General features: G+C 43.4%; 1 protein-coding gene across 7 annotated transcripts in view; it reads right to left on the bottom strand.

Annotated features, from left to right (window-relative positions):
* The window catches only part of lama2 (laminin, alpha 2), a 144,586-nt gene that overhangs the window by 112,718 nt on the left and 16,848 nt on the right, over nucleotides 1-15,020 (bottom strand). For all 7 annotated transcript variants that reach the window (XM_070446506.1, XM_070446507.1, XM_070446509.1 and 4 more), the window contains exons 2-3: nucleotides 10,621-10,791; nucleotides 7,422-7,534 (exon numbers count right to left, since the gene is read on the bottom strand). In XM_070446506.1, coding sequence (XP_070302607.1) covers nucleotides 7,422-7,534; nucleotides 10,621-10,791 — 284 coding nt within the window. The remainder of the gene's footprint in view (nucleotides 1-7,421; nucleotides 7,535-10,620; nucleotides 10,792-15,020) is intronic.

Genomic DNA, 15,020 nt, shown 5'->3' with positions numbered 1-15,020 from the left:
ACAACTCTGGTAGGAAGCAGTAGTACAATCAGCATTAAACTCCTCTGGTAGGATGCAGTAGTACAATTCCTCTGGTAGGATGCAGTAGGAAAAAATCCTCTGGTAGGATGCAGTAGTACAATCCTTGGTAGGATGCGATAGTACAATTCTCTGGTAGGATGCAGTAGTACAATTCATCTTGTAGGATGCAGTAGTACAATTCATCTGGTAGGATGCAGTAGTACAATTCCTCTGGTAGGATGCAGTAGTACAATTCCTCTGGTAGGATGCAGTAGTACAATTCCTCTGGTAAGATGCAGTAGTACAATTCCTCTGTAGGATGCAGTAGTACATTCCTCTGGTAGGATGCAGTAGTACAATTCCTCTGGTAGAATGCAGTAGTACAACTCCTCTGGTGGGATGCAGTAGTACATTCCTCTGGTAGGATGCAGTAGTACAATTCCTCTGGTAGGATGCAGTAGTACAATTCCTCTGGTGGGATGCAGTAGTACAATTCCTCTGGTAGGATGCAGTAGTACAATTCCTTCTGGTAGGATGCAGTAGTACAATTCCTCTGGTGGGATGCAGTAGTACAATTCCTCTGGTAGGATGCAGTAGTACAATTCCTCTCCTTTGAGAGATTGAATCCATAACAGTCTTTTCAGACAGTTCAAGCCAGGGGTTTTCACAGAGGTCAACTACAACCCTCTTCCACGTCAGGCCACCTGTGCATCTCACATGACGAGTTACACATAACATCTCATAGCAAGTCTTCAGCCAGCATATTTACACATACTCTTTCCAAACCAGACTAAACAAACGTGTGAGAAATGTGAAACCCCAGACAAGTGTCACATCAGGCTGCCAAGTGCATTACACTGTTGACCGTGACTTGGCTGAGAGTGGCTTTACAGTTCCGAAGGGTTTACAGTTAGCCTGGTCCCAGATCTGTTTTGTGCTGTCTTGCCTTCTCTTATGATTATTGTCATGCCAGGCAACAAACACAGGAGTTGGCTATACACCACAAACAGATCTGGGACCAGGCTAGTTTAGTATCACCCTCATCTCCTACCTGCTGTAAGTCCAGAGTGACTGTGACGTAATGTAGTCCATGCCGTCTTAATGCTGGGCTCTGCCACCATCTGTTAGTTCCATCGATGGCATATTCAATCGGGTGGCGCTCTAGGAATAGAAATGAAATGAAAAGAAAGCATTATGCTTCAGGAGGTAAGCAGTGTTTGAAGATAGGAGTTGCATGTGACTGCTGGATATCAGATGATTGAGCACTGTCAATCATAGGCTACTTATTTTCGGACATTTCCGTGCTAGTTAGAAACCATGGCAACAGCAAGGAGCCTGCTAATGAATAATAATGAATAAGCGTTGCTTATGGAGGCCCCCCACTGTCCTCTGTGCGTTGCTTATGGAGGCCCCCCCACTGTCTCTGTGAACTACTCCCCACTCATTATCATGTACAGACAGAAACAGCCTTTCAAAACCTCTTTATCTTGGCAAATGAAATGTTAAATGCTTTTAAATACCACTTTATCGACCTCCAAAGAGTTGTCCTCCTCTGTATAGTGTTTGAAGATCTCTCAACCAAGAAGAGTGATTTTCAAGAGGACAGTATAAACATTCAAATGTGGTGCTTAGAAAAGACTGGAACTGTACACATCTTAAGGTACTTTAAGATTTACTGCATCAGAAAATCAGTCTATTCGTTATGCATAATTTCCTAATCAGAAAAAGATAATTAAAGTTGCCCTCTTGATTAAGCAGTTTATAAGTTTTCCTACCATTTATGAGAGAAATAATTCATTTAAATCATTCCCAATTGGTTCACAATCAAGTTTCCCTTTCAAAATAATTGTCTCTAATTAGAAGTTATGCTAATCACTGTCACCTTAATTCTTACATGTACGCGTTGAAGGGCATTCCTATGACATTTCAGCGAAGATTAGGAGCCACACAATGGTTTGGTTTCAATGGGAATTAAAGAACAAGTCAAGTGATTCATTGGCTGCTGTACAGGCTAGTGGCAGAAATGGCAAGACATTCGTAACAGTCATCACCAGAAGACTTGCAACAGGTGAAAGCACAGATGTTATTATAAGGCTTGTGAGTCCCCTTCTAAGATGTGTATATTTTTGCATGGCTACTTGCTCACCAGGCACACAGCTGTAAGATGTGGATGGGTAAAATATGGACTCAAACATTGTCTCTCTCTCTTGGTAAAACAAAAAACTAATGGCATACTAATATGGTGGGAATGTACAGTATTTCATATCATGAGTGCCCACCATGACAGGCTAAATGTGAATGAACAAAAAAGACCGTTCTATTCAGACCTGAAATTACCAGAAAAATGAAAGACTCATTATTGAACGGTGAGACAAGATAAATGATGACGAGTCCAATTCTTTCTTTTCTCTTATCTTCAAGACAGTGACATCTTCTGTCTCCTTGCCATAAATATGGGTATCGTGTAATGGTATCTATAGCTCAATAAGCACTACAGCTACCCTCCCCTTTGATTTCTAAACCTTGTCTTTACCTAGGAGAGCGACAATGTAAGTTGGCAATATGTCAATGACCCGTCCTCTGTATAAGACCTTGTCTTAATTAATGAGAAACAATTCCACAAGGTCATGAGCACTGTTTTTATGTTATGAGTCCTCGATCCTGTCTGGAACTATAGAGAATCCGATCAGTCTCTCTGATTCCACTGTGTGCTGCCACTTACGCGCCCTGGACTATTGAAACATATAGTCTGGTCCTACAGGCTAGGGTACATACTCGACGCTCATGGTAGTATGCGCCGCACACTCGCTTCATACGAAGCCACTTATGATTTCGCCCTAATCTGTAAAGATCTTCGCATCTCATCTAAGTGGGTATATCTTTCCTGATTGTGAAGCTTATAGCCGATCCAGGGATTACACTCAGTGGCAGTTCATCTAGTATTTTTGGTTGGTCAAGCCTCACCCACTCTTTGTCCTTCCCAGTAATGCGAGTGTGCCTGTAATATTCTTTTAGTAAGTGTGTTCGATAGTCATTACAGCGTGATTTAGTGCTTCCAATGTAGCGAGTCAAAGGGAATATAGTTAAAAAATTAAAGAAAAATCCCCTTACGAGTGGATGTTATGGGCGCATGTGTACAACATAGCCACTCACAACCTATTGGACTCACACCATCACACCTACAAACATCAAGACGTAGCAGCTACATGGCGACCTTTCCTGTGCAATACCATGCTCTTGACGAATTTATTTCACTTCTGATCGATCCTATACTATCCCAATAGCATTTGGCTAGTGCTCAACTATTTCAAGTCCAACCCAACCAGAACCCGGGATGCATCTCAAACCATAGACAAGTCTCCATTTTTGAATGATCTCTTCTGAACTGAGTTCGCGAGTGACACACAACACACAACAGGACCTCACCGATCTGTCTCGATAACCCAAATTATGAAGAAAGCAAAAAGAGGGAACTATTTGACCACACTGGAAAGAATCCGATTCAAAAAACGGAGAAAATCTGGAATGCATTTGACGCCTAAACAGAGAGTATCCCGGAGTGTTGGTCAGAGTCGAGATTAAGTCCACTGTTGCTGCAGCCACTCTTGCTACTCTGCTATTATATAGATAAAGTACTTGATGTATGATTACCCAAGTGACCGTATGATGCGGAACTGTTCTCTCTGCAGCAGGAGTAGCCATCGAGGACAGTGACTCATAGACACTTAATGGCATCGATAGCAGTCTGAGATGGGATATACTCGTAATCAACACATGGAGTTTCCCCAGCTTCTGCACCTAAACCATTTGTTGTGCTGCGCCCGCTCGCGAACCTCTAGTTGATGACCCGCGCCGTTCTGTCGCATTAGAGCATTGTATTATCCCTACTTGCACCACATCCTCCTTAACCCACAGTCATTTGAATACAATCAAAAGTCACCCTGTTTTCGCGACCATTGAATGCTATCCTCGCCAGTCTATGCTAGTGGGAACAGTGCTCAATATTTTGTTTGTAACACCTACTCTCCGTTCTCAGAGTAGAAGCCACCGAACACCGAGCCTGCTCTGTAGGAGTTTGCTGGTCCGTGCCATGAGAAAAGGGAAAACAATGAAGAACAAACAACCTAGTATTTTATCTGTGTATTTATTTTTCTTTTTTCATACTTCAAACTATTGCACATTGCTTAACAACATAGCCAATAATATAACATTTAAAATGTCTGTATTGCTTGTAAAAAAAATTGGTGTTAGTTGTAATGTTTAGCTGTGTTGATTTTTTGATAGGTTTTTTCCGCCGGATGGTTGTTGTTATTATCTATATTCACTTTCTTTGGCAATGTAAACATAGTAGTTCCGGTCATGCCAATATAATGCCCTTTGAATTTAATTGAATTGAAAGAGAGAGAGAGATTACGCCTCTGGCGGCGGTGGCCTGTCAATAAGCTTTCCCAGACCTAGTTTGGCTAAACGGACTTCAGTTTGTCATTGTGGAGATGAGGAGAGTGTCAGTTCTGTCTGAGGTGTACCGGTTGGGGTAGTATGATTCTGACTGCAAGAAGGCCTTGTGATTGTAAATACTGCCATTGTCCCAAAATGGCACCCTATGCATTCCTTTTGCCTTATGGGCTCTCTTGTCAAAAGTGGGTATTGTCGGGTGGTGTGCAGCTATGGTAGGGAAGTATGATTCCATTTAGTACACAGCCACGTAAGCACCCAGGCTCTGAGAAGGGGCAGTGGTTTGTTGAGAATGCCAACGGGAGGCAACTGCCCGGAGCAAAGATGAAGGCCGGGTGAGGTTGTGTGGTAATGTCCGAATTCTCCTGCATTTTGCTCGTTGTGGTCTGCTGCCGGCCCCTGTAACCCGGTGTTGCAAGCTTCTTATACTGCTTAGAAGCTGGTAAGTTTGTAATACGTAGTTGATCTGAGATCAGATTTTCGACAGGTCACAGCTGGACCTGTTTAGTGTTGTTTTTATCAATGGCTCTCTACAGATGAATGTGTTATTAAAAAGCAGATGGGAGAAGCGCAAACAGTCTGGAGAGATTCAAAGAGGCTCGTTACCATATTTACAAACTATTGAATCTTAACAGGGCACAGATTGCTTCTGCGTTGTCTGCGTTTTTTGCGTGTTCTTTCCGAGGGTCAGGAGGCCGAGAAGCAAGTGTTCAGATGACGCAGGTGTGAAGGGCCGTTCAGCACAATGCAATGGGAAAAAGGAAAAGGATGAAAATATGACTTCACTTCATCAGGATGTAGATGGTGGAGTGTCATGGGATCATGTTAATTTTCAGATTTTAGGTTCTACACCCACTCAGATCAGACGAAAGACGTCAGGGGGTTGTCCCAGTCAAGGCCTGACCTGGTTGGATCTTCAGTGGATGACATTTCCCTTTCCAACTTGAGTCACTACGGGTCCCCCAGTGGGCTCGCAGGTGGCCCACAGAGAGATCACCCTTCGAGGAAGAGAGGGGTCCCGAGCTCTCTGAACTCAACAGGTCTCCATTAATCATTGTCATCTCATTTTACAAAGTGGCGCTGGTAGTGTGGTGGACTGGTAGACTGCAGCAAGTGGGTGTGTGTCCCACTCCTAAAAACACCTGCTACTATGTGCCCCATGTCTCGAGGGTCTGTGTCTGGGTGACATAGGCGCAGAGAGCTGCATTTGGAGTACTCCTGGGGTGTTTGTGTGGCACCAACCTCCCAATTGCCCTTCTCGCGACCCTTCCAGGCCCACGGGACCCTTCGCGTTTGGCGCTTCGATGCTAAGGTTGACCGTGGGCACCTAGTGTCTGGGCGGTTATAGCTCCCTGTATAGATGTTTCCTGAGTGATGATGGCTACAGAAGACTGTGTAGTGTGAAGAGGGCAGCTTTCCAGCCAGCCAGCTGATGTTGGAGAGGACCGGCAGTACAGCCCAGACATAGCTAGATGAGGTTGGTGAGGTGATGGAATGGGAAGCTGTGATCTGCTCCCACCACTCTAAAATGAAAGGGCTGAGGTAGTGGGTTAAATGTCCGTCGGTAATGAAAAGTCTCAGTTTCTGCTTGGGAGTGAAGGACAAGACGTAGTTGATATGAGGACAGACGAGAGGAGGACAGACGAGGAGAGACAGTACGCGAGAGGACAGACGCGAGAGGACAGGACGCGAGGGAGGACATAGACGGCGATGGAGGTGACAGATGTGAGAAAAACAGACACGAACAGAGAAGAAGCTTGAGTTCCTCTGCGGGTGCGAGAGAGGGTTGACCTGTCCCTTGCTTCCCTCCTCTCTCCCCATTTTGCGGCAGGAGCGCCTGTGTTGCTGATTCGTCGCGCGGGACTCGCAGCACAGACTACGCGCGTGGACCGCGTTACACAACAACAGCACAGCACGCGAGCAGGCGACCTCAGGTGTGGTGTGCGTCGGGGAGATAATTATTAATGAAATAACACTTCACTCCTCTGGTAGGAAGCAGTAGTACAATTCCTCTGGTAGGATGCAGTAGTACAACTCCTCTGGTAGGATGCAGTAGTACAATTCCTCTGGTAGGATGCAGTAGGAAAAATCCTCTGGTAGGATGCAGTAGTACAATTCCTCTGGTAGGATGCAGTAGTACAATTCCTCTGGTAGGATGCAGTAGTACAATTCATCTGGTAGGATGCAGTAGTACAATTCCTTGGTAGGATGCAGTAGTACAATTCCTCTGGTAAGATGCAGTAGTACAATTCCTCTGGTAGGATGCAGTAGTACATTCCTCTGGTAGGATGCGTAGTAACAATTCCTCTGGTAGAATGCAGTAGTACAACTCCTCTGGTGGGATGCAGTAGTACATTCCTCTGGTAGGATGCAGTAGTACAATTCCTCTGGTAGGATGCAGTAGTACAATTCCTCTGGTGGGATGCAGTAGTACATTCCTCTGGTAGGAATTGCAGTAGTACATTCCTCTGGTAGGATGCAGTAGTACAATTCCTCTGGTAGGATGCAGTAGTACAATTCCTCTCCTTTGAGAGATTGAAATCCATAACAGTCTTTTCAGACAGTTCAAGCCAGGGGTTTTCACAGAGGTCAACTACAACCCTCTTCCACGTCAGGCCACCTGTGCATCTCACATGACGAGTTACACATAACATCTCATAGCAAGTCTTCAGCCAGCATATTTACACATACTCTTTCCAAACCAGACTAAACAAACGTGTGAGAATGTGAAACCCCAGACAAGTGTCACATCAGGCTGCCAAGTGCATTACACTGTTGACCGTGACTTGGCTGAGAGTGGCTTTACAGTTCCGAAGGGGTTTACAGTTAGCCTGGTCCCAGATCTGTTTGTGCTGTCTTGCCTTCTCTTATGATTATTGTCATGCCAGGCAACAAACACAGGAGTTGGCTATACACCACAAACAGATCTGGGACCAGGCTAGTTTAGTATCACCCTCATCTCCTACCTGCTGTAAGTCCAGAGTGACTGTGACGTAATGGTAGTCCATGCCGTTCTTAATGCTGGGGCTCTGCCACCATCTGTTAGTTCCATCGATGGCATATTCAATCGGGTGGCGCTCTAGGAATAGAAATGAAATGAAAGAAAGCATTATGCTTCAGGAGGTAAGCAGTGTTTGAAGATAGGAGTTGCATGTGACTGCTGGATATCAGATGATTGAGCACTGTCAATCATAGGCTACTTATTTTCGGACATTTCCGTGCTAGTTAGAAACCATGGCAACAGCAAGGAGCCTGCTAATGAATAATAATGAATAAGCGTTGCTTATGGAGGCCCCCCCACTGTCTCTGTGCGTTGCTTATGGAGGCCCCCCCACTGTCTCTGTGAACTACTCCCCACTCATTATCATGTACAGACAGAAACAGCCTTTCAAAACCTCTTTATCTTGGCAAATGAAATGTTAAATGCTTTTAAATACCACTTTATCGACCTCCAAAGAGTTGTCCTCCTCTGTATAGTGTTTGAAGATCTCTCAACCAAGAAGAGTGATTTTCAAGGAACAGTAAAAACATTCAAATGTGGTGCTTAGAAAAGACTGGAACTGTACACATCTTAAGGTACTTTAAGATTTACTGCATCAGAAAATCAGTCTATTCGTTATGCATAATTTCCTAATCAGAAAAAGATAATTAAAGTTGCCCTCTTGATTAAGCAGTTTAATAGTTTTCCTACCATTTATGAGAGAAATAATTCATTTAAATCATTCCCAATTGGTTCACAATCAAGTTTCCCTTTCAAAATAATTGTCTCTAATTAGAAGTTATGCTAATCACTGTCACCTTAATTCTTACATGTACGCGTTGAAGGGCATTCCTATGACATTTCAGCGAAGATTAGGAGCCACACAATGGTTTGGTTTCAATGGGAATTAAAGAACAAGTCAAGTGATTCATTGGCTGCTGTACAGGCTAGTGGCAGAAATGGCAAGACATTCGTAACAGTCATCACCAGAAGACTTGCAACAGGTGAAAGCACAGATGTTATTATAAGGCTTGTGAGTCTCCTTCTAAGATGTGTATATTTTTGCATGGCTACTTGCTCACCAGGCACACAGCTGTAAGATGTGGATGGGTAAAATATGGACTCAAACATTGTCTCTCTCTCTTGGTAAAACAAAGAAACTAATGGCATACTAATATGGTGGGAATGTACAGTATTTCATATCATGAGTGCCCACCATGACAGGCTAAATGTGAATGAACAAAAAAGACCGTTCTATTCAGACCTGAAATTACCAGAAAAATGAAAGACTCATTATTGAACGGTGAGACAAGATAAATGATGACGAGTCCATTTCTTCTTCTCTTTATCTTCAAGACAGGAAGTCCTCTTCGCCGGTAATTGTCCACTAAAAGCATTTACAGTACCCTCCCGCTTTGATTCAAATTACTGGGAGTGAATAGTAATGACCTCTCTGAGAGACTTGTCTAATTACTGAACAAGGTCGGCCTGTGTTTGTCTGTCTGTCTCGCAGGCCGATCAGTCTCTCTGATATCTGTGCTGCCTGCGCCCTGGACTCTGACATATGCTGCTCAGCTGGTACATGGAGCTCTGGGACGCGCCCCAAATGGCACTTTATTCCCTACATAGTGCATTAGCTGTGGGCCCTTTAAGGCTGCGTCAGGATTACACTCAGTGGCCAGTTCATCTAGTACTGGGTCAGCCCCCCCTTTGCCTCCAGAACAGCCTGAATTCTTTGGGGCATAGAAACGTTGCTCAATTGGCATCAAGGGACCTAACGTGTGCCAGGAAAACATGCCCCACACCATTACACCACTGCCACCAGCCTGTACCATTGACACCAGACAGGATGGGACCATGGACTCATGCTGCTAATGCCAAATCCTGAATCTGCCATCAGCATGACACAACAAGAACCGGGATTCATCTAACCAGGCAATGTTTTTCCACTCCTGAGCCGTCCAGTGTTGGTGATCGTGTGTCCACTGTTGCCGCTTCTTCTTGTTTTTAGCTGATAGGAGTGGAATCCAGTGTGGTCGACTGCTGCAATAGCCCATCAGTGACAAGGACCTACGAGTTGTGGTTCCGAGATGCCGTTCTGCACACCATTGTTGTGCTGCGCCTGCAGTTTGTGGCCCGCCTGTTCGCTTGCATGACTCTTGCCATTCTCCTTCGATCTCTCATCAACAAGCTGTTTTCGCCCACAGCATTGCCGCTGACTGGATGTTTTTTGTTTGTAACACCATTCTCAGTAAACCCTAGACACTGTTGTGCGTGTTAAGCCCAGGAGGCCGTCTGTTTCTTAGATACTGGATCCGGCGCGCCTGGCACCGACGATCATACCATGCTCAAAGTCGCTTAGGTCACCCGTTTTGCCCATTCTAACGTTCAATTGAAGAGTAACTGAATGCCTCGATGCCTGTCTGCCTGTTTTATATAGCAAGCCACGTGACTCACTGTCTGTAGGAATACAAAAGATTCGTAAACGGGGTGATGTACCTAATAAACTGGCCTCTGAGTGTATCTTTAAGCAATAAGGCCCAAGGGGGTGTGGTAAATGGCCAATATACCACGGCTAAGGACTGTTCTTATGTACGACGCAATGCAGAGTGCCTGAATACASRCCTTAGCATTGGTATGTTTGTCATACTTTCATCCAATCAGCATTCAGGGCTCGAACCACCCCGTTTATAATTTTATGTATCTTTGCACAGTTTACACCCACACCAGTTTGTCTTAGGTGAATCTCTCAGTCAGATAGGCTGTGAGTTTTAATTACCAGCAAAAGTGCCTGTCAGAAGATGAAGCATGGCTCCTATCTGTGTACACAGCCCATTGTTGTGATTAACACAGGAAGATGTGTCCTCTGTTAGATAGTGAGATATGCTCACAAACGCAGGCTGTGTTACCAGACCACAAGTCAGAGCTCTTCAAAAGTCCCTCCTCAGCAATCTCAGGCCATGTATACTTCATAGGCTAAGCCCATTGATTTTGGAATGGATAAATGATGAGGAGCAGTGATGCACTTTGATGAGAGCAATGTGCAGATGGTTTCTCTAAATCCTTGCTGAATGTGGTATACAGTAGTCCATACTCCTAGTCCTACAATGTGAATCATGCTGATACAATACAAAGTAGAGGTGTACTGTAATATGCAGTAGGTACGGTATAATATTGATAGTTACCAAATTGCCTCTCGCTGTTGTTGTTACAGATACGGCACTGGGTGTTCCTGACTTGCAGTCCGGGGACGTGCTCCACCAGTTTGCAGTACATCTCTGGTCCTGTCTCTCCACAGGTAGCGTTGCTGCTGATATCTGCCATAGAGGCCAGGTTCAGCACCGCTGGGAACAGACCTGAGGGAAGAGGATCGGGAAACATAAGGTACTTAATACTATACAATTAACATACTGTACATCTAGCTGATATATAAACAATACAAGGTTGTCTGACCAATTCTGTAACATTTTTGTAACTTCCTTCACTGCCGTTGCTGTACTACGAGTGGAGTCCTATGGTGAATAGGCCCCAGAGAAAGAGAGGGTTGTGTCCCAGGCCAGTGTGACAGGTCTGACTCAGAGGAGAGTGAGACTCAACCGGTATGASATTATAGAGTAGAGCCACGGTCCATCAGGTTTATACCCACAGTCTCCCCTAGCTCACGATCCTGTAGAGGAGGGAGGGACAGCATCCTTCATACATACAGAACTGTTGATTTCAAGCAATGGCAGAAATATGACACCAATGGTACATATCTGGCAATGGTAGGAATAGCTGAGACGTCACTTCACAATCAGGGCTGGTGTTTGATCTCTCTCTGCCCCTCCATCAGAAAACAGACATAAACAGACAACAGTTTCTGGTTTAAAATGAAATACTGTACAGAGCTGTTGGTTCAGAAGAGCTTCAATGGGAACGTAAATAACAACTGTCCATGGGGGATCAGATAAAAAGGAGCTGTATGTGTCCTTAGTTCTGAGAGAGGGAGAGAGAGAGAGAGAGAGAGAGAGAGAGAGAGAGAAGAGCAGAGAGAGAGAGAGAGAACAGAGAGAGAGAGAGACGAGAGAGACAGAGAGAGAGAGAGAAAGAGAGAGGGGGGGGGGGGATCTCAAATCACGTGCTGAGCCCATGTTGCCCCCTTGTTCTGTTATGGCTCTGTATGGGAAGGAAACACTGACTGAGTGTATCAAAGACTGGGCCCATTGCTCTGAAATGGCTCCCAGCTGTTCCTCCAGATGTCCAGGCCAAATGAACTGTGAAGAACATCTGAAAACTGCAGAACATTTTGTTTTACGGATGCCTATGAGGAACTCTGTGGCGCGATAGCACTGACATTCACCAGCTGATGAAGGTCTAAGAACACTGGCCTAACTGTTAAAAGTCAAATGATGAGGTAGTATGGTAGCGTACAACCTCTAAAATACACTGTGCCCTACCACCTTGGACCTTGAGACACTACTTGGTTAAAGTCCGTCCGAATCTTTATACCACCTATAGGTGTTTTCCCCTCACTCACCCAGCCACTAACACAGGCTGATTAATAAAACAGTGTCTAGCTCCATTTGCAGCACCACATTTAACACAGCAGGGACTATTCGCTGGTAATTAGAGCGGAGCAGTTGCCTGAAAGCATAGGAGTGAATATCAGTACTGGAGCAAGGCATTTGACTAGGTTTGAAGAGACATGAAATCACTGTATCATGAGGCTGATACTTACAAAGGAAGATACAACAGAGCTCTGAATGAGGAAGGTTAATACAGAAAGATCCCACTACATTCTATTAGAGTTTTTCTCAAAGGACAGCAATTTCTCTTCGCTTGTACCGAGGTCAAGATTTCAAATTCTCATCAGAGGCACAGAGGGAGGAATAGTCACGGAATAAGAAAGGACTATCATCAGCTATGATCATACTTTACATTATTACTGTATAATCTAAATGTCAATGGTTATGGCTAAGTACCTCATACTGGTACTAAATTACACTGGCCTTTTAACTGACACAAGGTGTATTTGAGGCATTGATGTTCACATACAGGCAGTTGTGTCCCACATACGGTTGCTCTATTGATTTCCAACAGTGATGAGCCAAACAGGCTACAGTATGTATGCTGCTAGGGGACCTGCTACTGCTATTGTACATTAGTATTTTATTGAATAAGGAGAGGGTGGATTTCTGATCGTGGGCCTGTGTTTGATATATGAAGTATGGATGACAAGGCTGGGCTCAGTCTATCTCTCCGTGCTCTCTCCAGCCTCCGATCAATACTACTTTGGATGCAGCTCCCATTCATATCATGCTTCTGCTGATTCTTCATTCAAGTTGATAAAACAAATTATTGTTTCATGCTGACTCTCCCACTAGAGTTGTCTGCCAGATTCTTAGAAAGAGATGGATCTTTCTCGCCTAACATCTAACAGTTTTACAAGTGTGGTTCTTTTCCCTTCATTCAAAATGAATGCCTGGTCTACAAAGTCTGACCAACTCAATGTCAGGAATAAGAAGATTTACAGTACTGTGGATCTACTTGAAAGATTTCTAGGTTGTTATGAAACATCTGCTTCACATTTAGAATACTCAGTTGATATGCAACATTACTTGCTTGTTGCATAATGCATTGTAAAGCGTCATGTCATCCAGTACACAATCAACATACACAGTATTACTGTAAAAAGAAAAGCAACCAAAAACGTAGTTGTTTCAAAAGATTATTATTAAGTAACTGGTTCCACAACATTTTATTTTGTTTACTCAACTTTTTGGTCCAAGAGTTACCTGAATAAAAACAACAAAAATAATTGGCCCAAACAGGTCCGATTTGAGAAAACGTTGACAAAAATTAACTGAATTTAAAACGAACCATATGTTCTTTTAACTAAACTTAACAAAAATATAAAAGCAAATTGCAACAATTTCAATGATGTTACTGAGTTGCAGTTCATATAAGGAAATCAGTCAATAAATTAAATTAGGCCTTAATCTTTGGATTTCACCTGACTTGGCATTGGCGCAGGCATGGGTGGACCTGGAAGGGCATAGGCCCACCCACTGGGAAGCCAGGACCTGCCAATCAAAAGGAGTTATTCCACACACCAGGGCTTTATTACAGGCATAAATACTTCTCAGTATCATCAGGTGTCCGGATGGCTGCTCTCAGACGATCCCGCAGGTGAAGAAGTTGGATGTGGAGGTCCTGGGCTGGCATGGTTACACGTGGTCTGCAGTTGTGAGGCTGGTTGGACGTACTGCCAAATTCTTTAAAATGACATTGGAGGCGGCTTATGGTAGAGAAATTAACATTAAATTATCTGGCAACAGCTCTGGTGGACATTCCTGCAGTCAGCATGCCAATTGCACGCTCCCACAACACTTCAGAGGCATTGTGTTGTTTGTCAAAACTGCACATTTTAGAGTGGCCTTTTATTGTCCACAAGGTGCACCTGTGTAATGATCATGCTGTTTAATCAGATTCTTGATTTGCCACACCTTTCAGGTCGGTGGATTATCTTGACAAAGGACAAATGCTCAATAACAGGGATGTAAACAAATTTGTGCCTCAAAACATTGGGAAATTAGCTTTTGTGCGTATGGAACATTTATTTCAGCTCATGAAACATGGGACCAACACTTTAAATGTTGGGTTTATATCTTTGTTCAGTATATAAATTATTATTTGGGCATCTTAACTACAGAAGGCTGTTCAACTTGTTACACACACAGAGTGCTTTTAACCTCTAATGTTTTCAACTTCTATATTTGACATACATGATTACATTGTGCATGTTCATTTATCTTGTCCTCACCATGGATTTTAACTCACAACCTCTTGGTTCATGGCATGCCGAGCTTCCTGCTACGCCACCATGTCTGTGTCAATTATCAGTTAATCAGACTATTCTCTCATCATTGGTTTGATTMACTTATTTAAGCAATTCTATGTTTTTCTGTATAGTTGTCTAATGTTGGTGAGGCATGTTACTTTTAATGTTACTCCTTAATCACTACGATCAATAAAATATTTGTCTTGAGTATACCTTTAACAGCGCTGAGATTTACTTTGAAGTGCAAAGTGTAGCAATACAGGTGAAATCAGTTATTGACACAGACATGGGGGCGTAGCAGGAAGATTGGAATGCTGTGAACCAAGAGGTTGTGAGTACAAATCACAGATGAGAGGTCGAATAATTTTACTCTCTAAATTAACATGCACAATGTAATCGTATGTCAAATATGTAAGTTGAAAACATTGTATGTTAAAAGCACTGTGTGTAACTAGTTCCACAGCCTTTTTTAAGATAAGATGCCCAAATAATAATTTCTAGTTAAATGAACACGAGACAATTTGAGCAAACACATCATTTTAAGTTGACTGAATTCTTGCTTACGTTTTCTCATGTTGGAGCTAAGTTTGGGCTAACTAAAAATGCTATGTTCAGCTAACACTTTGACTGAAAAGTTGAGTAAATTTAAAAAAGCCTGTGGAACCAGTTACTTAATCATATTTAGTTGAAACAAGTAGATATTTTTACAGTGTACAACAACATATAGGCTCAGGAAAATAGGCTACTTCCGGACTCCCTGCTCTC

Source organism: Salvelinus sp. IW2-2015, linkage group LG14, assembly GCF_002910315.2.
Source record: "Salvelinus sp. IW2-2015 linkage group LG14, ASM291031v2, whole genome shotgun sequence".
NCBI classification, from domain to species: domain Eukaryota; kingdom Metazoa; phylum Chordata; class Actinopteri; order Salmoniformes; family Salmonidae; genus Salvelinus; species Salvelinus sp. IW2-2015.
Note: the sequence above shows the minus strand (reverse complement) of the source record. Positions and strands in the feature narration are given on the sequence as shown.